Source organism: Molossus molossus, unplaced genomic scaffold (assembly GCF_014108415.1).
Source record: "Molossus molossus isolate mMolMol1 unplaced genomic scaffold, mMolMol1.p scaffold_m16_p_24, whole genome shotgun sequence".
NCBI classification, from domain to species: domain Eukaryota; kingdom Metazoa; phylum Chordata; class Mammalia; order Chiroptera; family Molossidae; genus Molossus; species Molossus molossus.
Genome location: NW_023425360.1, coordinates 11,895,416 through 11,920,042, shown reverse-complemented (window position 1 = coordinate 11,920,042; position 24,627 = coordinate 11,895,416). Strand labels below are relative to the sequence as shown.

At 52.6% G+C, this 24,627-nt stretch overlaps 2 protein-coding genes across 2 annotated transcripts in view; both read right to left on the bottom strand.

Annotated features, from left to right (window-relative positions):
* The window catches only part of LRRK1 (leucine rich repeat kinase 1), a 103,916-nt gene extending 103,300 nt beyond the window's left edge, over nucleotides 1-616 (bottom strand). Inside the window, exon 1 of the mRNA XM_036277940.1 lies at nucleotides 403-616. Coding sequence (XP_036133833.1) covers nucleotides 403-508 — 106 coding nt within the window. The 5' untranslated portion in view covers nucleotides 509-616. The remainder of the gene's footprint in view (nucleotides 1-402) is intronic.
* An 8,141-nt stretch (nucleotides 617-8,757) lies between these two features.
* Nucleotides 8,758-24,627, bottom strand: part of ALDH1A3 (aldehyde dehydrogenase 1 family member A3) — a 34,548-nt gene continuing 18,678 nt past the window's right edge. The window contains exons 8-13 of the mRNA XM_036277874.1: nucleotides 24,143-24,245; nucleotides 21,844-22,028; nucleotides 16,513-16,677; nucleotides 16,056-16,213; nucleotides 14,659-14,733; nucleotides 8,758-9,932 (exon numbers count right to left, since the gene is read on the bottom strand). Coding sequence (XP_036133767.1) covers nucleotides 9,860-9,932; nucleotides 14,659-14,733; nucleotides 16,056-16,213; nucleotides 16,513-16,677; nucleotides 21,844-22,028; nucleotides 24,143-24,245 — 759 coding nt within the window. The 3' untranslated portion in view covers nucleotides 8,758-9,859. The remainder of the gene's footprint in view (nucleotides 9,933-14,658; nucleotides 14,734-16,055; nucleotides 16,214-16,512; nucleotides 16,678-21,843; nucleotides 22,029-24,142; nucleotides 24,246-24,627) is intronic.

Here is a 24,627-nt window from a genome sequence, read left to right as displayed (position 1 = left end):
ACCGTTGTAAGTAAACACCGTTCAAACAACATCCCCGAAGCCCAGAGAAACAGACCAGAGCTGGGAGGCTTTGGGCGACTTTTTTTCCTACTTCTTTTTTTTTCAATGTCTCCTTAACAGACATGTATTATTTTTACGACGACAAAACCAAACGAAGCCCCCCACCCCCGTTTAAAAACATCTTTCTCACTAACATTAACTAATGCCTTGACTTTTAAGATGTTCTAGTCCACAACCCCTTAACTTTGAGAATTTAAGGGAGAATCCCAAGATGTATTTTATAATAAAGAACTTCACCAAATAACTGGCGTTTTCGATCCTTTGGTTGAGAACCCCTTGTTTCTATGTGGCCTGGGCTCCCCACGGGGCACGCGTGACGGGCGTGGCCATCCCTGTCCTTACCATTAGGGCTGTCCATGGCGCCTTCTGGACACACGGCTGACCCCTCCGGCCCCACACACCAGTACATGCTGGGTGGTCTGGGTGGTCGCTGCGACATGCCAGCCATCAACCCTCGGGATGGCTGCCCCCCAAGTCAGTGCTGGCCGTGGTCACAGCTACTGCTGCCCGAGGGGTGGTCTAAGGCACGGACGCACGGTCATGGCTGAGCAGAGAGCCGTCTTGTTCTGGTGATAAAAAAAACAACAACACATCATAAAATCAGAAAGTGTTTCTTAACGGTCAGATCCCTTCCTGCACGCTGCCTATATTCTTCTTGGTTCATTGGTATTTCCCCTCCCTTGGGCAACATCCCTCCTCACCATCCGTCTACCCGCCACACCTGTCAAGTGGGGACAGTGCAGACGCAGCTCCCCCCCCCCCACCTCCCAGCTGGCCTCCAATCATGGCTCCCCGAGGAGAACCTGAGAGAAACCCCCAACAATGGGGTCCCATCATTGTTCCATCAACGCATACCCACTGTCCCTTGCAAAGCCACACGGACATCTAAATGAGGCTCCTGCCTTCAGGGGCTCACACTCCAGGGGTGTGGCAGACACAGTTACAGTCAGTCCCAAACAAGGCCGTCCCTTTGCACGGGACAGACTCCTCTGGAAGTCCAGAGGTGGGCGTAATTCCAAAAAGGCTGTCAGGTAACAGTCCCAAAGGGAAGGGGTCTGGCCTTGGCCAGTGTGCTCAGTGGTGCTCAGTGCATTGGCCCATGCACTGAAGGGTTGCAAGTTCGATTCCTAGGATTCTCTCCTGGTCAAGGGCATGTACCCGGGTTGCAGGTTTGATCCCTGGCCCCAGTCAGGGTCTGTGCAGGAGGCAACCAATTGATGTGTCTCTCTTACATCGATGTTTCTCTCTCTCTCTCTCCCCCCCCCCTTCCACTCTCTCTAAAAAGCAAGGGAAAAATATCCTCGGGTGAGGATTAACAAAGAGAGAGAGAGAGAGAGGAGAGAAGGGGTCTGGAAGGTATTGGTATGATTATGGAGCCAAGTCAGTCTGAGCCCCAGGGGTCAGTGAAGGGGCCCCCTGGCACCCAGGGCACATTGGACAGTGCCTGGAGACATTTCTGGCTGTCGCCACCAGGGGTGGTGGCGCGATCGGCATCCAGAGGGTAGAAGTCAGGGACACTGCTGACCACCCCACAGGAGAACGCGCCAGCCAAACAGCTGGAGTGACCAGGAGACGCTGAGTTAGACTAAGATCCATCTCCTAAACCTAATGGGGCTACTCTCTCCTCTGGGCTTCCACGGGGCTTGGGCGAGTCCCCTAACATCAGTGCCCATCCTGCCACGGTGACTAAACGACCCGAAGCACCTTGAGGGCAAGCACAGGGGTGGCACGGGCTACGCTGCATGGCGAGAAGGGTCTTGCCACGTGAAATGCACGCGTTTCTATTACGTGTCTGCTTTCTGTACTGGATGGAAATGAAGGGTGACAGCATAGTTCAAAAGAAGGGCGTGCAAATGAGGTCCACGACCATGTGGGAAGGAGAGCGCAGAGTGTGAAGGTCTAAGGTCGGATGAGCTCAGTCACGTGCCAGCCGTGTCACCTCAAGGAGAAACTTACAAGCGCTTTGGTTTTCTCGTCTATTAAAAATAGATGCGCACCCCGCTCCCAGGCACCGCACGGGGCTGTTGTGACATGTGAAGGCGTCTACAACAGGCAGAGTGTCTTCCTTACAGTGACAGGGGGGTCTGGGAGGCCAGCGGGGTCGCCCCCTATCCTCTGATTGACAAGCTCAGGAAAAGAAGCAGAACCCCTGTTTTAACATAAAGGCTCTATAGACCTGCCAGTGTGGCTCAGAGGTTCGACTCCTGCCCAGGGCACGTGCCCGGGTTGTGGGCCTGGTCCCCAGTTCGGGGTGTGCAGGAGGCAGCCGATGGTTATTTCTCTTCCTTCCTCTCTCTCTAAACAATCAATAAAAACATTAAAAAAAATTAATAAAGGCTCCAGTAACATTCATAAACCAGAAAGAACATTTGCTAATCACTTCAAACACCCCTGCGAATCAGCTGCCGGATATATCCAACACACTTAAAAATTCAAATGCTGGTAGTCATTCCTTCTGAAAAGAGAAGTATCTTACCCTACAATGTGTTTAAGTCTTTAAAAGAAAAAAAAAACAACACACAAAAAAACCCTTTAAAATATTTTAGACCAACCCTCACCCAATACATTCTGTTCCTCTTTTTATTTTCAGTTTCCTTTTGAAAATCACTTTACCAGTGGAGGGTTTTTGCCACTGGTACAGTTTTTCAATTACCATTTGTATTTTGGCTTAGACCCTAAGGTAGAGGTTTTAAGATGAGGTAGCTCAAGTTTTGCTCAATGCCCTCCAAAGGACGTTTGCCTCTTGCTGCTTCTTTTGCATTCAGACCAATGCAATAAATCATGTTTGTAAATGACCTGTTTTCTTCTCCTTATGGTGCATACATACTAAAAAGTTTCTCTGCAAGGATCATTACTTTAAAACACCAATTTTCTTTGGTCAATTCTCTATAACTGTCCTAATGAATAGACCCAAATACTTAAAGAAAAGGGGGGAGGGGCGGCTAGACACTCATTCTACACGTGTTTCTATTGGGCCCTTTGCATGAAGAGTGAACTTCATTGGTTTATGAAACTCGTAGCTGCTGGGGAGGGCACAGTTAAGGAAGTACTTGCTACCGAGTTTCTGGCAGGGAAGAAATACAGGGGAGTGTGGACCTCCCAGAAAAGATGGCAATACTAACAAAATGGAAGATGCTTGCAGGCGAAGCATGTTAGAAATGCTCCCATCACCCAGCTCTTTCCTGAATCAAATGCCTGGTGGAGACGGTGGGCACATGGTCCTTGACATTCCCTCGACCAATCCTGGCTTGCCTACCAAATGTGTTTAATGGATTTCCAGACGTCAAAATATCATGGAGCTGCAGACAGGAGAAATGGGTACTTCTCAATCCCCATGAGCACCGGAGGGTTTGAGAACAGAAGGGTTCGAGATGATGAAACCACAATCAAGTTAAGGCTGTCCATTCGGCATCGGTCACTGTGCAGTGTGAGCCGGGCACCTCCTGGGGGACTCCGGGAGTACGGGCACAGCAGAGGGCAAGGCAGGCTCATAGGCACAGCCTCTGACCCCCGGAGCTCCAGGGGAGACCTCCAGGTAATGAAAGAAGTCCAACAGATTAAGTAGAAACACAGTAGAAACCCCAAGAAGGACACAGAGAGAGGGGAGTGAGAGAGAGGCCGCGTCTAGAGAGGGTGCTGGCCAGGTAGAGACGGGGGCAGCAGAGGCTATGTGCTGGAGGGGCGCCAGGGTGGCTGGGGCAAAGGCCAGGTGGTCTGAGATGGCAGAGGCCACATCAGCTGGGGGTGCGAAGGAAAGTCCCCCTGGATTTCATGCCGCTCACAAGGAGAAATTATTGAAGCAGAGGAATGGTTCTATCTGACTGACATATTTAAAAAAAAAAAATCACTCTGACCCGGCTGGTGTGGCTCAGTGGCTGAGCATCGACCCATGCACCAAGACGTCGCCGGTTTGATTCCTGATCAGGGCACGTGCCCAGGTTGTGGGCCTGATCCCCAGTGAGGGGCATGCAGGAGGCGGCCAATCAATGTTCTCTCTCATCGATGTTTCTATCTCTCTCCCCCTCTCCTTTCCTCTTTCTCTAAAAACCAATAAATAAAAAAAATAAAAAAAATCACTCTGGCTGCCAAACAGAGAGGGTGGGGTGGGGCAGGGAGGACTGTAATAGTTCCGGATGCTGGTACCTTGGACTGGGGTGTGGGCCGAGAGAAAAGAAGGCGACAGACCTGGACATATTTTGGAGGTTAGCCCAACAGGACTTGCTAACAGAGTGCAGTTTAGGAATGAAAGCACAGATGGAGGCTAATTCCTAGCAACAGAGCAATAGAGTTGAAGACTGAGTCACTCCAGGGCAGAAGCCTGGGGGAGAGGCTGGGCAGATCCCACAACCTCCTTTAGGCACAAAATTAGGTGTGAGGTTTGCAAGTTTGTTTGTTTTTAATTTTTTTTAAAAAAATTGTACTTTTCAATTATAGTTTGCATTCAACATTATTTTGTATTAGCTTCAAGTGTATGTTTTTCATTTAATGTCTTTATTCTTCCAGGACATAAGCAAAGATAAGTCAGATCACAAATGGCATTGGATGTTAGCATTGCCCCAAACGGTGTGTATTCTAGTTGTCCCCTTATAATGTCCAGGGACCTGGGACAATGTAAGTGGCAGACTCGACAAGCAGTGTATTTGGTGAGAGGTTCCGGTGTCTCTGCCTCTCTGACACCACATGGGGACCTTTGCCACAGAAAACTCTATGGCCTCAGACTGGGAAGGGACAGGTTGAGCTGGCCACAGACGTTCTCCAATTCTCAGTCACCCTCTCACTCTGACCCGTAAGGGTCCCCAAATTCTCCATCACCACCTTCCTCTGATCCCCAAAGGTCCCCCGATTCTTCATCACTACCTCTCTCTGACCTGAAGCCTTCCCGGGACTTCCCCTGCACCCCAGCCCTCTCCTCCCACGCCCAGGCAGGGAAGGTCTCTGGACAGAGATCCCCATAGAGATGGCGGTTTTTACAGATTAGAGACTCATTTGGGCACAGAGCGTGCCTCAGGCTTCGGGGAGGGTGAAGGCGAGCTGGGCCCCTCCAGCATCACCAGGTCGCCCCCTGGGAAAAGAGACTCGGGGCAGTCCCTCCCCGACACACGCACTTACACTCACACGGACATGCGCGCTCACACTCACACTCCATGCACACGCGTGCTCACACTCACACCTACTCCATACACGCTCGCGCTCACACTCACTCCGCGCACACGCGCGCTCACAAGGCCGCGCTCCAAGCTGAAGGATGGGGTTCGCGCCAAAGGCTAGGAGCCATGTAGACACCCTGGTATGTTTTCCTACTTTGCCTTCTTGCCTCTGCTCCCCCCCTTCCCCCCCCCGCCCCGCCCCGTCCCGCGCGGGGTTTCAGGGTTCCAATCCGGGGCCCCGCACGCGCCCCACCCCGCGGGCTGCCTGGGGTCTGAGCGGGGCCGTGAGGCTGGAGTCGCCCCGCGATCGCGGCCCCCGGGAGCGCCGGCCCGAGCTGCGGGGCCCAGGGCTCCACGCGGAGCGGCCGCACGCAGCAGCGGGACCCCGGGAGGGGCGCGGGGCGCCGGGCGCGGGACCCGCAGCGCTTACCTGAGACTCCGGCGGCGGCGGGGCCGGGCGTGCGGGCCGGGGCCTGGCAGCACTGCCCTCCGCCCCCTGCGCTCCGGCCGCGCGCGGGGGCCGGGCCGGGCCCAGACGCACTTCCTCAATCCTGCGGCCGCCGGCGGGAGGGGAGGGCGGGAGGCGGGCGGCGCGCAGGGCGCTGGGCGAGGACCGGCGCCGCGATCCCGAGCCCGCCCGCCTCAGTTTCCCTAGCCGGCAGCCGCAGAGGGTGAAATTCCCCGCTCCTGCCGGGGAGATGACAGCCCACCGGCCGTTCTAGCGCACTGCCCCCCACCCCACCCCAAGTTTGGGCGCCCTGCCCAGGGACGTGGGGCAGGCGCGGCGGTCCGATGGGCCGGTTCTGGGCGGCCCAGCTCTGCCCCTCTGCTCTGCTCCCCAGCAGAACCCGCGGTTCCCCTCGGACGTGAGTGTCTGTTGGCCGCATACGCGCAGTAAATATGAAAAGGGCAGGAAATACTGACATGTGCACAGCTCTTTGTAGGGAGTACAGGAATATTTATTTTAAAACTTTATTATTTGCAAGCTGCGCCCCTTCCACTACACGAATTTACTCATTTAATTGTGGGTGTCATTATTTGGTGGATTATTTAAAATTGGGGTTCTCTGGTGGGGGTGGGGGGAGTGTAGATAAAACCTGATGGGACGTTGGGAATTTATTATGTTTCAACCTAATATAAGTATGTTCATCACACCATGAGGCCATTATCCAGACGCGGATCACAAAGACGCACGTTCACCCTGCAGGCAGGCGTCAGATTCGGCTCCAAGGGCCCACGGGAGAAAGAGAAGCTTGCTCGGAAAAGTGGTGGTTCTCCACCCACGCAGCCCCCGCACTCGAGGCCCCTGGCTTGCAGTGTTATGACCGGGACCTTCCCAAGATTTAGCGCAAGGCACAGAGACCAATCACCACCACCTTCACTGTCACTTCACAAACGCCAGGCAGATGCGGAGCCCCCACGCGACCTCGCACGCACGCCCCGCTTGGAGCGGCTCCCTGGCGGGCGAGGGAACCACGGGGCAGCTTTGCTTTGCTCCCAAGAGGCTGCCCTTCCAGAAGGAGGGGGCGTTTTTGCAATCCTGTCCTCACCACTGAGGTCCTAATTCCCGCATGCAATAAAACGGCAGTACGAGTGCTGCAGACGAGTCCGTAATAATTTGCAGGGCGTGGCGCCCACAGTGCTGAGTGGGCCCCGCCACCCCGGTGCTGCGCCTTCAGGGAGCGCGGCTGCGCCATCTAGCGGCGCTATGAGGAAGCGCACGCCCAGTGCTGGGGCGGACAGGGGCGGGCAACTCAATTTCTCTTGTAAATAAGCTTGGAAATAGGTTAGGAATGTCCCCAACGTAGAAAACAGCCGGGACACCCCACACACAAGTGGACTCTTTTGAGTTAGTTGTACCCCAGCACTTAACTCTCCATAAGCATGAGTTAGTCACAGGTTTGCCTGGGAAGGTTGTCACAGGTCAGTTTCTTCATCTTGAGCCCTGCTGACCCATGGTCCTCTAACTTTCCCTCACATTCCCCCTTGGACACTGTTTTCAGCGTCCCTCAGTATCCACCTTCAACCTCAGGTTAGCTACATGTCAGGAGCAAGGACATTAACAGGGCTTCGCCCACCATCAGGAGAAACTAGGGCGTTCCAAAGGGTCTTCTTTCAGAGACTGTGCCCCCCTACCCCAGGCACCCAGGTGTACGTATGCATACATACGTGCACACTCACACACAACAGGCAATCTGGGTCCCCAGAATCATTCCCTTCCGAGAGTCATGCTTTGGTGCAGGAACAGGTCATTTCCTGAGAATTTTCTGTTCCCATTTAGCATGAGAACATGGGAGGGGTCTGAACACATGAAGGCATCCATGTGTTCTCCTTGCAAGGGATCTGATTCAAGCATCCCTTAAATTCTCTCTTAAAGGGTGTGCGTCGTCACTGCATGGCCCAAGCGATCTAGACCTTCAAAGTCAAATCCCAGGCTGTGCATGGTGGACCTACCCAAGTACAGGGAATGTTCATGGCCCAACCTCACTGTCGGCTGGACACTTGGTGATTGAGGCTTTTTGGTTTGGAGCCTCAGAAACTTATGGTAAGTTAAACCCAAACACCTAAATCCTCATGGAGAAAAGGGGACAGAAAGTGGAAACCTGTGCACACCCTAAATCCTCCTGCAGGATCCCCTCCCCCATTGCCACGCTCACATCGTTATCAATTAATGGTAAAGAGAGACCCAGGCAGCTTCCGTGTCGTCTGAGAATGCAGAACCTCTGCGGCTCAACCCCCAAAACCTGGGACTGGATTTCAACACTCAGGCTAAATTCAGTCAGGCAACTAATTTTTTTTCTTAAGTTATTGGTTCTGCTTTATCATAAGCCATTTTTATATAGAAGGTCTAAGAAAGAGAAAGGTCAGCCCTAGGATTAAAATGGATGTGGTCCTCAAGCGAAAAGAAGACAGCATTTCACAAATATCCAACTTTATTCTGTTGATGCTGCTTTGTTGACGCTGGAGTCAGGATTCCCAGCCAATAGAGTTTTTTAAACCACAGCACGGGAGTCAACCTCCAGAGAACTGAAATCTAATCCTATATAGATTTCCATTTCTAAATACAGTATATTACAGAAGGTTAAATATACCACCTCTGTTTACTTACAACTAGAAAAAGATACATTAACTATATCCATTATAAATAATGTACCATTTCATATTAAAGGCATTATTGTACAATGAAAGAATAAGAACCTTCTAATGTATTCCTATCAAGGTTAGTGCCTATAATTACTTAAGATAAAATCCTGAAAATTCAGTGTATGAGTTAAATCCTGATTCAACAAGTTACTGACAGTGTAAGTGATTAAGTGGTGCTGAAGAGACAGTGAATGGTGCATTGCATATTTCTTGTAAGAACAATGACCCCGTTTCATATATGACTTGCTTTCGCCATACACTGGTTTGGACATAGACCTTCATTTTATTTTTGCCCCCCCCAATTTAATTCTCAAACATAATTTAATTCTCAAACATAAGCACCATCAGAAAAGTACTAGTTATAACAAAGCATCTGTTTTTGATTCTCAAAAGGACCCAGTTTAAGTTTTTTTTTTTTTTCTTAAAGCGATATGGGAACACGTTCTGTTCTCCAGTTGAAACTTGTAATTGTACGAAGAGGAAATGAAAACCTCACAACCTGTTTAGTGCAGCAACCAGGACACTGTAGGAGGAGACCCAGTTCCTCCGTGGAGTTTGGGTGTTATTTGATGATTAATCGTGAATTTTGATATCAAGACAGTCCTCAGACGCAACCCGGGCTGTATTCTAACAGCAGCCTTTCCAGCTGTGTGTTCTACTCGTCTGAATTAGAGAAAAGGGAGAACACACAGGCTCATCAACCACGAATCCAAGGGGCAGAAACGCAGTTCTGTCAACGCGTGCAGGGTGGCTCTGGTGTGGGAAGTGCAGGACTTAATTTTACCCTTGGATTCGCTCTGCCGTGAACGTCACAGCCTTAAGGGAGACTGTGACAGCGTTTCTGATAGGCTCTCTGGGCTGGTGATTCGGACATATTCCGAAGGCAGTACTGATTTTAAGCTGAGTCCCCAGGTCAGTGTCAAGGTGGAGTCCCTGAAGACCCCTACCCGTTCCCCCCCAAGACCTGCAGTACCCTCCAAGTCCTCGCCTCCCCAGAGTGCCCACACTGGATCCTTGCAATTCTGTGTGTTTGTAAACTGAGTGCTCTTCCTTTTCAGCTAAGCAGTAAGAGGGGCTTGCTTGTTCTGCGGGTGGGTAACCCAGAGGGACCCACAGGTACAAGGCCGAATTTTCTAGAGCATACGGGGAGGTTTCTCCAAATTCTTACTGGAGTAGTGTCAGAAAAGCACTTTTAAGTGACCGCTGGAAACTTCAAACACCACTTCCTGTCGGCAGTGCGCTCGGCCTCCTCACTGTCCCAAGGAACCTGGCTGGAAAGGGAAGCTGGAAATGCCCGAGAGCGCCACCCCCAGGCAGAACTGCACTGTCACCCCCAACATACTGGTCAATAACAGAGGAGCGCGAGAGGAAAATAAAAATCGTCCCCATGCAGCGGATGTGGGGTCTCCAGAAGAAAGTGGGCCAGGAAGGTCAGAAGTGTCGTTTTTTTTTCTCCCGCAGGTGTGATCGGCCACATTCAGGTGTCAGGGGAAGAGCCCGCCTTGCGCTCAGGGGAGCTTGTCGTCCAGTTTGATGGTGATGGTTTTCACTTCGGTGTATTCAGCCAGCGCATACTCGCCTCTGTGGTCACAGAAGAGAGGAACATGGAAAGGGGGCTTGTCACTTAGCTGTTCCAGGGAAGCGGGGCAGTTTGGGATTTACGCAGAGCATCAAAGATGCGATGACATCACAGCGTAAGAGCCAGGATTGTACCGCCATTAGTAAGTTTACGTAACGGGGCGCGCAACTTAAGTTTAAATAGTGACGCTTTTGTGCGTGATGCTTTTGAAATATCCAAGACTAGGTGGTGCTTTTAGAGAATCAAGGGAATAAAAAAAAAAAAAAAAAAGGCAAATTCTTGGATGGAGAGTACAGAGCCAGAAGAGAGGGTCTTCATGGTTGAATGAGGAGGGGGAACAGGGGAAGAGGCATTACTTTGGGTTTATGACTTTTACTTATTATTATTATTATTATTTAAGGTTTTTAAAATCGATTTAAAAAAATCCTTCCATTTTCTTCAGATGGGGGTGAGGGGGAGAGGAGGAGACAGAGAGAAAGAGAGAGAAACATCGATGTGAGAGAGACACATCGATTGGTTGCCTCCCGCACGACTTCAAACAGGGCCGAGGACCAAACTGCAACTGAGGTACGTGCCCTTGACTGGAATCAAACCCTTGACTCTTCGGTCCACGGGCCGACACTCTAACCGCTAAGCCAAACCAGCCAGGGCTAAAAATGGATTTTTAGAGAGAGAAGAAGGGAGAGGGAGAGAGAGAGAGAAACATCGATGTGAGAGCAAAACACTGATCAGCTGCCCCCAGCAACCCAGGTATGCGCCCTGACTGGGAATGGAACCGGCGACCTTTCTTTGCGCAGGATGACGCCCAAGCAACTGAGCCACACCGGCCAGGGCTGGGTTTACGACTTGTAGCTGAAGACACAGAAGAGGCAGAGGCCCCGGAGGGGTGTGGGCAGAGGATCCATGAGGGCCAGGGACATGGAGCCTGGAGCGACCTCGGAGCTCACAGCTGGTTTCCAGCTGTGAGAAGTGAGTCCAGGGGAGGAGATGTCAGCACGGACTGGATGAAAGAGTGACCACAGCCTGTGAGCGAGCATCTTTGATGGATGTCATTGCTTTCAGTCTGGCACAGCCTGGGCGGCCCTTTCCGGGCACCATGGCCACCTGCAGGGCCGAACTAACAGGCAGCTTCGGATGCCTCTGCAGCATCGCTCTGCTGTTGCGTCAATAAACACGCGTCCTTGTTTATGAAAAGAGGTGGGAGCAGAGCTGGTCACTGGAGGCTCTGCACCTGGAAAGACTTGAGGCAGAATTTGATCTCATCCCTCAGCTCTGTGCTTCCCAAAGTGTGGTCCCTAGACCAGCAGCAACAGCTTCACCTCAAAACCGGCTCAAAACGCAGCTCCTCAGGCCTCCCCCAGATCAACCGCGGGAGACAGAATGACGCCCCCACCTAAGGCGTCCATGTCCTCGTTCTATGGACCTGTGAATAGGTTCAGCTGCATGGCAAAGGGGAGTTAAGATGCAGGTGCAATTCAAGTCTCTGATTAGCTGCCCTTGAAATAGAGGATTAGCATGGATTATGTGGGTGGGTCCCTGGTCATCGCAAAGATTCTTGGAAGGAGGAGAGGGAGGCGGAAGAAGAGAGTCGAGGGAAACGAGATGGGAGAAGCAGGTTCAGAGCGATGCGACGTTGCGGGTTTTGAAGATGCAGGAAGGGGCCACCAGCCAAGGAACGTGGGCAGCCTCCAGACGCCGGAAGAGGCAAGGGAACCTGAAAGGAAGGTAACCCTGCAGATACCTCGATTTTTGCTCATTGAGACGTCCAAGGTTTTTAGCCTATAGAACTGTAGCGTGACAAATGTGTGTTGTTTAAGCCACTGACCATGCCCATGTGTCATAGCAGCAACAGAAAACCAATACACTTACTGCCTCTAGCGGTGGGGCCAGGGTCTGTGTTCGGACAAGCCAGGGGATGTGACTCAGTTCCAGATGGGAACCACTGGCTTCGATCTAGGTAGCTTAGGCAAGTCCTTTGTCTTCCCTGAGCCTCGATTATGTCATCTGTGAAATGGGAAGGCCACTACTTCCTTGTAGTTATGATGAGTAGAGATAATTTGTGCAAAGCACCTACTATGTGCTACAGAAAAAGTAAATGGTAGAAAGTAATCTTACTATTTTATGTGACTATGTCACTGAGATTCTTTTATTTCCTAAAACAAATACTCCAAAAGCCCATGATAATGGGTGAATTGTTTTGTAATCTTTCTTTCTTTCTTTTTTATCCTCACCCAAGGACATTTTTGCATTTATCTTCAGATAGAACTGGAAGGAGAAAGGGAGGAAGAGAGAGAGAGAAACATCGACGTGAGAGAGACACATCTATGGTTGCCACCCACACGACCCCAGTCGGGGCCAGGGACAAACTGCAACTGAAGTACGTGCCCTTAGCAGGAACCGAACCCAGGACTCTCCAGTCCGTGGGCCACGCTCTAACCACTGAGCAAAACCAGCCAGGGCTGTTTTGTAATCTTTTCGAAACATAACACAATATATAAAAACAATATACAGAATGTTAAATTCAACTTTTGTAGAGCAGAAACTCCATCAAAAGCCCCCAAGACAAATGACAAACTAGAAAAAAAATAATACTTACAACCCTGTGTGAAAAAGAGTGCTGTTTTCCTTAATATACAAAGAGCTCTTACAAACCAATAAAAAAACACCCACAAAACAAACAAATGGAAAAATCAACAAAGGCCACAAACAGGCAGTTCACAGAAGAAGAAATACAGATGACTAATAAGTGTGAAAAAGGTATTCAACCCCCTCCCAATGAAAGAAATGCAGACTAAAAGAATGGGGAGTCCCCTTTTCATGTGTCCGATCACCCAGTTTTAGGACACAATCTCCCGTATGTGGATCAAGGTTCATGCACAAGGAAAAATGTCAGCGTGATCTATAATAGCAAAACCCCTTGGGAATGACAGAAAAGTCCATCATAGAAGACCACCAATAAAAAGAACAGGACACCCAAAACTCACCCCTAAGAGCAAAAAGCAGTCTGCTCCCATTACATTTGAAAACAGAAAAGAATGCACATGTTTGCATCTATGTGCCTGGAAAATGCACAGTAACCTTTCAAAGTCAGCAGTGAGCATCCAGGGTGGCATCGTAGGTGTTCAAAAATGGTTAATGGGCTTCTCAGCTTAGTAAAGATAAGCAAACGAAGTCATGAAATCGCTTGGTTGAACTAGCACGCAATAAGAAGTCCAGTATTAAATCGTTCCTGTAAAATGAGGTGCCCGGGTCACCCCATTCTATTCCTATAGTCAAGGCCCAAGTTCAAGTTTCTGCCGCTCTTATTTGACCCACTATGGCATCTCCTAACTGGTTCTCACCCCGTCAGGACCACCTTCATGCTCACGACCATCTATGACTCTAGCAAGAATGTCGGAGGGGCCGTTACTGATGACCTGGCGCATCAAAGGTGCTCAATAAACATCAGCCAAGTGAATGAATGAACCAAAGAACAAAATTAATAACTCATCAGTGGCTACCTCTACCAAACGGGATCCAAGGTTAGAGAAGGAGGCCTTGACTTTGCACATATCTCTACGGTGTGGGGTTTTTTTTTTTTGGTTACTGTATTACTTTTATTGCAAAGCAAAACAAAGAACTAAGAAAAGCGCCCGGAAGGAAGAGAAATTGCAGGCTTCTTCTGAAGCCCAGCACAGAAGCTGGTCCCGGAGGGCCCGTGGGTGGGCGGCTCATTGCCAGCCCAGCCCGGGGGCCGGCGGGATGGGGAAATCCATGGAATCCACCGCACGGGGTTCCAGCAAAAAAAGGGGAACTTATTGCAACATGAAGACATCCATTAGAGACAACGGAACATGGAAATCAGTTTTCATCAGTTTCCAGGCTCCTGGTGAATTATGTTAAAGTACTTTATCAAAAGCCTTGGGAAACTATATGCCAAGGGTCAAAAAAAACACACACAAGACATTCAAAAAAGTCCCGATTGTGGCACATCAACAGAATAAGACGTGGACCGTCCAGAGAAGACGCACCCGGCCCTGCTCCACGCCGGGCAGGGGGTGCTAAGAATTTGGAAGCATTGTCAGGGGGTAGGAAGAGAGACAGAGGGGACGCAGGTAAGGACAGTCAGTGACAGTCGGGGTGAGTCGCACTGGGAGTCAGGTGGGTCCCACATGCCGTGCCTGAAGCTTTGACATCCAGAGACATCTGCTTTGGGGACAGAAATTCTTGCTGTGGGAGGGCGGTGCTGCGTGTCCGGGACTGTGCAGGTGCTGGGTCCCCCAGCTGCCACAGCCAATCAGAGACCAGTGGCCACATTTGCACAAAAAGGGACCAGAAAGGAGTCCATGGTGGGTCTGATGGAACCCAGGGCCAGCAGGAGGCGCCACAGGCTCCTATCAGAGCCGCCCGTGGTCTGACGGCCAGAGCCCGACCTGGGAGAGAGCCTGTCTCCTTGCCAAGGGCCAGGGGTGTGTGTAACTATGGCCTACATGTGGCGAAAGGGCAGTTTTGCCCAAGTCCTCACCCAGTGAGGATCTACTGAATGTCCCCACATGTGACAGGTGCTTTGGAGACACCTGAGCCCAGCTGGAGGTTGGTCCTGGGGCCTGAAGGAGCATGAATACGAGGCGGGGGAAGGACAGGAGGGAGGGGATCCAGCCCAGCCCCCAGGGAGAGGACCCAGCCTGACGCAGGCAGACGAGCCCACGCCACACCCTGCGAGTCTAGCGTGAGGGACAGAACACTCACAGTTCTCTGCCGTTTCCCGACATTTTAAAGCCACCGAACGGAGCCTGTGCGTAGATGGCATTGTAGCAGTTGATCCTGGAGAGAGAAGGAGACGCTCGTGGTTACCTGGGGGGGACCCACCTGGATCCCTAGCAGTGCGGGCTCGAGGCGCTCGAGGTGTCAGAGTGACTTTTGTCCCCGTTCTGATCAGGGAAACGGTGTGCTTTCAACTCCGCCTTCTCGTCTTCCCAGCAGACACTGACATTGGGGTGTTCTTAGGGTCAAGCTTTCCCTTGAGAGGCAGGGGACAAGGAAGGAAAGGGAGCTACGAAGCAGAGGGTCACACTCACTTTGGAACGGGACACCCTCACTCCAAAGTTCTGCCGCTTCTCACCTGCAGGATTCGGGGCTCATCCTCAGCCCCCCGAGCCCCAGTCCTCCTCTATCATCCACCAGTCTCTTTAACACGAGGCTGGTGGATCTGTAGAATTCCTGGTGAAGCGGGGAATTTCAAGCATACTTTTCTCAGGAGCATGGACTGCTTTTATTTATTTTTCCTCACCAAGGATATATTTTTTCCATCGATTTTTTTTAGAGAGTGTGGAAGGGAGGGAGGGAGTGGGAGAGAGAAACATTGATGTGAGAGAGAGAGAGACATCGATTGGTTGCCTCCCGCACGCCCCCTGACTGGGGCTGGGGATCCAACCTGCAACCAAGGTATGTGCCCTTGACCAGGAATCGAACCCATGACCCGACACTAACCACTGAGCAACACTGGCCAGGGCTGCATGAACTGCATTTAGAATCAGAATACAGCCCTGGCCGGTTTGGCTCAGCAGTTAGAGCATCAGCCTGAGGACCAGAGAGACCTGGGTTCAATTCCCGCTAAGGGCATGTACCTTGGTTGCAGTTCGTCCCCGGCCCCGGTTGGGGTTCAGTGGGTGGCAACCAGTCGATGTGTCTCTCTCACATCAGTGTTTCTCTCTCTCTCTTCCTCCCTCTCTCCCTCCCGCTCTATCTGAAGATGAATGCAAAAATGTCAAATGAGGATAAAAAAACAAAAAAAAATAATAGCATCAGAATACAAAATAAAATCAGAAGGAGGGAAGTCTGAGGGGCAGCAACACAGCAGCCAAGATCACAGGCACTTGTGCTGGACGACCAGCTCTGAGCCCCCCGCTGCCACGGGCTGGCTGTGTGACCCTAGGCAGCTCACCCCACCTCTCTGTGTCTCCACTTCCTCGCGCATAAAATGGAGACAATGATGGTGCCAGTCTCAGATGGCGGTCTCGGGGACCCAGCGGAGCAGAGACAGTGCTTGCCCAGAGCATCTGACCAGGAACTCTCTCTCGGCTAGTAGGTGACTCATGAAGCAGGCAAGCCAGTCGCTCAGGACAACCGGACACGGGCCCACTCACCAGACCGTGCCGGACTCGAGGGCGGAGGCCAGCTTCAGGGCTTTGTCCAGGTTTCTCGTGAACACGGCGGCTGTGAGCCCGTATTCCAGGCTGTTGGCTCTTTTGATCACTTCTTCGGTAGTTTTGAACTTCAGTATCGGCTGCACCGGCCCAAAAATCTATAATTGAACGCAAGACGGCAGTGAGAGGTACTGTCCAGTAGGACTCGTGTGTCCTGATCGGGCATCTCCTTGTTGGGAGCCTTTCCTGACACCCTACGTGCTCACGTGCAGCAGGTAGGGGCGAGACGGCTTCCCTGGGGACCCCAGGAGAGAGACGACCCCCCAGACAGAAACATGCTCCCCTCACAAGACAGCTGGGGTCACCGAGCCCCAGGAGGACCCGTGGGACAGACCCAGTGTCCTCCCCCAGCTCAGCACCAGCCCCGTGGGCTGTGGCTTTCCCTGCGCCCCCGTACCTCCTCTTTGGCAATTCGCATGGTGTCGGTAACATCCGAGAAGACGGTGGGTTTGATGAAGAGCCCCCTGTCTTCCATGGCCGAGCCCCCGCATTCCAGCTTGGCGCCCTCCTTCTTCCCGCTCTCGATCAGATCGAGGATCTTGTCGAACTGGTGTTGGTCAATCTGCAGAACAGCAGAAGGAGGGGGCGGCTGCCGCCTGACGTGCGTCCGACGGCCTCCCGGGCTCAGCTGTCTGGCCCCTGAATGTTCTTGCCGAGTCACAGTTCAGGGAACACGTGCCTGGACGTACAAACCCAGGCTCTTTGGAGCAGGACAGAGCTCGGGAGACACGCTTGGCTTATCTGGGTATATTCATACGTCGGACCCTCCACGCTGTTGGGCAAATCCACGGTGAAACAAGACCTGAAGCAGCATTCTTCACTCTCCTATCTTCCCATCCTGCTAGGGTTGCTGAATTTAGCAAATAAAACTACAGGACACCCAGTTACCTTTGAATTTCTGATACAAGAGGAATGGGTTTTCCAGTAGAGGCATCTCCCCCACAATCTCTGGGAGATAGGTTAAACATGTATTCACTCTTTTTTCTTTACCCTCACCAGAGGACACTTTTGCTTTTATCTTCAGATAGAGTGGGAGGGAAAAGGGGAGGGGGGAGAGAGAGAGAGAGAGAAACATCGATGTGAGAGAGACACATTGAGTGGTTGCCACTCGCATGACCCCAGCTGGGGCTGGAGACGAACTGCAACTGAGGTACGTGCCGTTAGCGGAACTGAACCCGGGACTCTCTGGTCCACGGGCCAACACTCTAACCGCTGAGCCAAACCGGCCAGGGCTGTATTCACTCTTATTTTATTTTATTTTTTTATCCTCACTCGAGGACATTTTTCCGTTTTTTATTCAGAAAGAGTGGGAGGGAGCGAGAGGAAGAGAGAGAGAGAGAGAGAGAGAGAAACATCGACGTGAAAGGGACACATCGAGTGGCTGCCACCCGCACGACCAACCAGGGCCGGGGACAAACTGCAACCAAGGTACGTGCCCTTAGCGGGAACTGAACCCGGGTCTCTCTGGACTTCAGGCCGACGCTCTAACCGCTGAGCCAAACCGGCCAGGGCTGTATTCACTCTTTATTTGAACTTCAGATCTAAGTGGGTGACAAATACTTCGTCTGGCAACGCTGTGCCCTGCTCACAGGGCACCATGGGTCAGGGTAACAGTTAGCGGGATTCCCTATAGAAGTGAGAATGAAAGCCGATGACCCTCCTCAGTCTCCTGGAAACAGACTGTGGGGCTCACGGGGAAGCGGGGGGTGAGGGGCTGCTCCTTGGTGGGAGGGAGCCAGCTCATCAGAAAGGCGCCACCATCTGACACCTGGTGGGGCCAGTGTGCCTTATACCACCAGCCCAACACCCAGCTTGTAGGCACGGTACCCAACCAGCTGCCAAAGAGCACCCCTTTGGGAGATTGTCTCAAGGTGGAAAATGCTCGGTCCTTTTCCCCTGAGTCCATGCGAGGCCTGTTCTTGACCATGAACCTGCTGCTGGCTACCTCCTTTTTGGGAGAGACAGAGCTTTGATAGGTTTGCTAGAGCTGAGATGTTCAGAGAGAAAATTTGGTTGCATTTAAACAACTTTAAGGAAAAAATAAGCAAACCCAACGACGCCTTTGGAGCACTGTCTGTCCCTGAGGAACAAGTTGGCTTCATCAGAAGGGATGGACATAAACCGTACATGTCACCTGACCGGTCCTCCCCTGAAGTGTGGGTCACGTGTTAAAACACCAGGTTGGATCCCTACCTCACACCTTATACCTGGATAAACTCCAAGCAGACCAAAGACTTAAAAATAAAAGCATCAACGGTTCCCAAGCCTCTCACATGGGAGACTGCTTTCGTCAGCTTGGAGAGCTGATGGCCTTTTCATGACTCAAAATCCAGAACCCCCTCCCCAAATACTGATACATTTGAGTATGTAAGAAAAAAGCAACATCGTCATGTCCTGGCCGGTTTGGCTCAGCTGTTAGAACATCGGCCTGAAGACTGAAGGGTCATGGGTTCAGTTCCCTGTCAAGGGCACGTACCTGGGTTGCAGGTTCAATCCCCAGCCCTGGTCAAGGTTGTGTGGGAAGCAACCAGTCGATGTGTCTGTCTCACATCCATGTTTCTCTCTCCCCCTCTCTCCCTCCCTTCCACTTTATCTTAAAAATTAATGAAAAAAATGTCCTTGGGTGAGGATTAACACCAAAAAGGCAACAATATCACAAGCAAAGTCAAAGGGCAACACGAACTGGAAAAAATCGACGCTGTATCGTAGGAGCAGAGCCAATCTCTCTCGTACGTGACGCGATCTTAGAAGGAAGAAGAAAATACCACCAGGCACACGCCCAGCGATAAAAAGGAAATGTAAAGGCTTCTGAACACACGATCAGAGAGATGTTCTACCTCATTCACTGAAAGAGATCCGTGCATATTTAAGCCAAACGAGATGCCATCTTTAACTATCAGATGGGCCCAACCCCAAATCCTGTTGGTGAGGCTGGGGAGATAGGCAAGCTCACACAAGGCTCGGGAGGCACTTTGGCAATGCCTGCAGATGTGATGAATGTGCCCTCGCTGGGCAGCCCTGGCACGTGTGTGGGAAGACATTCTTGGGGGCACTGTGCGGCACACCCACAGGGTCATCAGAAGGTGTTGCTTGGATTCTGGGGGTTCACACTGCAGCATTCTAGGTACGTCTGTAAAAGGGCCAGGCGGGTTCCCAGGGACTGGCATAAAAACTGAGGCGCGGTAGGTTGGCACAGGCACCTCTGAGCAGAGACAGGATCGGAACACATAGTCATGCTTGTATACACACACAGACAATATAGAGGGATATTGAGAAACTGAGAACATGGGCTCCCAAGGGGGGAAGGGTGAGAACCAGGCCTAGGAATGGCCTTTACATGTGTTTGGGGTTTTGACTCATATATATATACGTTCCCACTGAAAAAAGTAATTCAAGCATCTGCCACAACCGTGACTCAAGGTTTTCTCAACTTCCCTCTGGGTCAGCGGAGTCTTGCGTTAAAAGTGGCCGTTGTGCCCTGGCTGGGTGGCTCCGTGGGTTGGAGCGTCGTCCCATACACTGAAAGGTTACGGGTTTGATTCCCCATCAGGGCACACATCTAGGTAGCGGGTTCGATCTCCAGCCGGGGTGTGTATGGGAGGCAACTGATTGATGTTTCTCTCATCTTTATTCTCTCTTTCTCTTCCCTCTCTTCTCTCTAAAATCAATAAAAAACACAACCTCAGGTGAGGAGTAAAAAAAGAGAGAGAGAGACAGCTTTACTCCCTTACTCTAGTATTAAAAGGAATCAACATCGGCTTTCCCTTCTAAAAAGAAAAAAAAAAAGTCGTAGGTGTGACTCTCGCCTCCTCCTAAGAGGCTTTTCCAGCGTCATCGAAAGACAGGTCTGGGTGGCCCTGGGTCGCCATGGCAACCCTACACATCCAGACTCGGCTGTCCCTGGCGAGTCCATGCGAACACATTGTTTAAATCTAATGGCCCTCCACGAGGTGTCAGCCAGGGCCTCGCTGTGCAGGAAGGCCAGCCTGCGGAAGTGGACACAGCCAGGCACAGCACCAGAGACCGAGAAATACGCCCCGAAGGACGGTCAAAGCCGCACTCGGCCCCGGGGGAGGCCCCCGGATGGGCCCCGCCAGGTGGCCTGCGTGATGTCTTCCAGCAACTGGTTTGTCTGCAGAGAACACGGATCTCGGTCAGAGACCGAACTATTTAGACAGCTGTAAGTCCTCCCAGAGTGAAATCTTATTACTGTAGAAGAAAAAGCACTTTGGGAGGGGAGAAAAAAAAAATCCAACAGCATCCTAAAATAATACGCCGAGTGAGCTTTCTGAAAAGACTCAGCGGGGGCCCCAAACACCCTGATGAAATCAACACCATTCTGCTGGGGTCTGCATCTGACTCCCCACGTCAAGCCTGGAGCTTGGAAAGAGACTTCGGGATAATGAGGGGAAAAAGTGCTTCTTTTAGTGCAGGGTCAGACCACATACCCATGGACTCTGGATTGATCTAAAATCACAGCGGATTCGATCATGACTTTCGGACGTGTTTGTATTCAGATCTGAAACCCAACCACGGCTGCTAGACAACCTCTGTGTCACCGGCTGGGAGGGGATTGTTGGCTACACGCAGGGACACTTCTCTCCACCAGGGTCACGTGGCTTCAGAGCCGCGGAGCATGTGGGCGGGGCACAGCGAGGGCGGCACTGTGGCCAGAGCATCCCCAGGTCACGCACGACCTGGCCGCGTGGCCTCAGTTGTGCATGGCCAGTCACCGCTGCCCGGACCAGGGAGCTGCCTTTCCATGCTCCCTGCTTCAGAAAAGAAAAACGTATTCGGTGCCTTGAAACTTTGCAAAACAGTCCTCGATTACGCCCATTTTCCAGGCGAGGAAACTGAGGTTTGGAAGGAGCTGGCGACTTTCAGAAGGTCACAGAGCCACGTTGGTGCCGAGATCCGCAGCCTCCCATGTAAACACACGGTGCCCACACGGTGCCCACACGGTGGGTAAGCGGCATCTGGGTGAGTCCTGACACGCGATGGGAAACTTCATGGCTGGGGCAGGACTCTGGCTACAAGCAGAGTGGTTGTAGCCCAGCCCCATTTCAGTAACGCCTGGGCTGGTCAGGCTGCTCTCTGAAGTATTTACCCGTGGGCTGGACTACGTAATTCGGAAGAAAGTGATACAGGACATGCCCTTTTAAAGAGCTTATGAAACCTTGTGGTTATGATTGTTTTCATCCTGTCGCTGGCTTCTCAAACCAGGCCCACACCCCGCGAGCTCTGCACTGGGAGGTGTGGTTTCGGATGGTCACCTTGCCCTGTAACGCATCTGGGTTTGCGGGCACCTGGGTTGGACCACCAGCTCCGGGCACTGCCCCTGCCTGTCTTCGGCTGCCAGGGTTACAAACCCTCTCCTGCAGGGGGACCTGCCAGGTGAGACAGGCTGTCTCTGAGCCTCTGCTGGGCACCCTGGCCAGAGGGGCAGCATGGCCTTATGGTCAGGGACCGCCTCCTTCCTGGCGAGGCCCCGAGTCTGGCACAATTTGCTGCAGAAATCAAAGCCTCTGTGTGTCTAGCCCGTTTCCAAACCGCACTGAGAGCGGATGGATTGGACTGGTGGTCAGCGTGTTAGCAAAAGCCTTGAGCGCAAGAAGGCAGGGCAGCCCCCAGGCTTCGGAGGGACCCTGCCATCCCTGGGAAGGAAGCCCAGGCCGGGGTCAGAGGGTCCCTCACGTGCACCCCGGGCTCCCACGCCTCAGGAGGTTACCTGGGGCCCCTGCTCCGTCCTGGCATCGAAGGGGTCTCCGACGGGCCGCTTCTGCGCGTACTCCACGCTCCTCCTGACAAACTCAGCGTAGACTTGCTCCTCCACAAACACCCTGGAGGCGGCCGTGCAGCACTGGCCCTGGTTGAAGAACACTCCCTGATGGGCACACTCCACTGCCAAGTCCACTGCAGGGAGGCGGGCGGGCGGGGGCAGAGGAAGCGATTAAGTCGTTAGGGTAGGACGGGCCACAGCTGCGACCGTAATTGCCCACACAAGCAAACAGCCCTGGGACTGCAGACATGACTTTCGCGCTCAGCACTTTCCAAACAGGGGGCGGGCAGCAGGACTCTGGGTCCACTGCGTTCGGAGTCGAAGAGGTCCCGACTGCAGGACTTCTCAGTGTGTTGACCATGCCAAGAGGCACAGGGACGTGTCTCAGTGGTCACTTCCCTCGCTCAGGGACGCCCTCCCTCCCTTCCTGGAGGACGGATGTCCTTTAGAAGAACCTTTGCTAAGCACTGATGTGGGTCAGCTGGCAAGGGTTTTTACGGGAGCCCAGATTTTCCAGCTTGTGCGACAGAAGGGTCTTATTAAGTAATATAACACCACGTGCGGCTCCGGAGAGTTAAAAAAGAGAGAGAACGCCCCGCTTCTGCCTGACACCGTCTGAGTCTGAACTGCAGAGTCGGCATGGGGTTAAAACCAGGTACTGCGACCGAGCTAGAGGGTGCTTAGTAAGGACGATCTTTGGGGGCCTGCTTAATGGATTCGAATGATAAGTGGGGTGTCGTTGACATTCAGAGGGGTTTCTAGGGCTCCACTTGTTTTGCATCACCACCCCCCTCCCGCCAAACACACTGTGCGCACACTGTTTGCTTAAGCAATGCAGTTTTTCTGGGCACCGAGTAAAAGCAAGACCTTCTGGGCGTGGGCAGGTGATCCCCGGCAGCCAGCGTTGCTTGTGGGGTAACTCTGAGGAAGGCTGCCCTTGGTTTTGAGAACCAGGCCGTTGCTAACTGGCTTCTGTTTAAGTCGCTGCGGTAGCAGGACAGCATAATACGGTTCGTGCCCCTCCCTGTGTCTGCCGCTTTTCATGCCAACTGAAAAATGCCCTTCCTCCCAGCGGGGACCGGGTGAGGGTTGCAGTGGCCGAGAACGGAGGCATGTTATCGCTGATATCATGCCTGAGATGCCAGTGACATCAGGATGTAATTCTGTGGCCCGGCACTGCCCACGGGAGTTGGAGATGACTCTGTAGGGTGTTTCTGACCCTCGTCCGACCAACCCTCAAACAGAAGGAGTCTTGTGTTTTCGTTGTAGTTTTCTTCACTGGGAGGAAAAGAGGATGAACTGTGGTACAGATGGGGAACCCGAATGTGGTGGCACTCAGCCAAACAGGAGTCCTGGCTCCTTAAGGCTGGAGGCTGGGACTCTGAAGGTGGGTCACAGTGGCCGACACCCATTGGGCTCCAGAAACCATTAGCAACACGAATGATGCTTCCCCAAGGGAGCAGCGACTCAGGCCAAAAAATAAACAGCCCATGCACAGTCCTCTTTGCCACTGAGACCTAGCTTCCCCGAGAGGGGATATCAGTCATTTACACTCTAGAGAGAACTAGTGCCCGAGCCATTTTCCTCAGGGATATTTGCAATTCCATCGTTATCTGAGGGTGGAATGGAAGGCTTTATCCTTCAGGAAAGGAATGTCTGGCACTGATGGGCAGTGGGGGAGGCTATTCTTGGCAGGACATACATATGACACTGAGCAGGGACAAGACAGTGGAGGCGGGCGGCACCCAGACCAGGGGGTGTTCTTAAGGGCCAGCTGCCACTGTCCTCTGATTTGTCAGGCCTGAGACCAAGAAGGAGAAGACATCTCAAGTCTTTGGAGAGCCTAAAGCGCTATGGGAACACCAGTGTGGAGGGTGGAATGATTCACGTCGACAGGGGGCGCACCTGACCTGCCCCTGTTTTCTCTGCCCTTCCCACTCCCCCCGCTCAGGGGTCTCTGGGGAACAAACAGACCTTGTCCGTGGCTCCTGCTCCACGGGGATGGGAAGGTCAACTTAACCCTGAAGGGCAGAATGAGGCAGCCCCCTGGTGACCACCTAGACACGTCTCCCTCCAACGGGGCTTTCTATCTGCAGTGACGCTGGCGTTGCGTCTCCACCTGTTTATGGCAGGAGGACCCGCAGCGGGAAGGCACCCCCCTGTGTGTACGTCTGTGTGTGTTTCTCTTGGTTCTGGGGAGACTTCCAAATGCCCCCCAACCAGCAGAGCCCAGCAGGCACAGACTCACGGTCGGCGTCGGCACACACTATGCAGGGGTTCTTCCCCCCAAGCTCCAGGGTCACCCTCTTCAGGTTGCTCCGAGACGCGGCTTCTTTAATCAGCTTTCCAACCTGCAAGATGAGAAAACAGACAGGGTTAGACCTTGGATGTGGCCAGATGTGGCCCCACTGTTCCTCCCCCTCTCCCGGTCACTCCCAGCACCTGAGACCTTGACATGGCTGGACCCCTGGTCTGAGCTGCTCCACGTACCGGGTGGAGCGGGGGCCCCTGGAAAGCCCAGCGCCGGGCCCACACCCTGGTGGCCACCCCTCCCGGCAGCAGACTGGCCAGCTGGTCTGAGAAAAGGCTCCAGGGGTGTTTGGTATAACTGAGGGAGCCCCTAAGAATTCGAGAGTTAGGGGGCTGCCCTCCAGGAGGAGGGGTCCATTCTGTGGGAACGCACGCCAGGCGTGGGGCTTCCACGGAGGGTGGGAGGGCCTGTGTGCTGTGGAA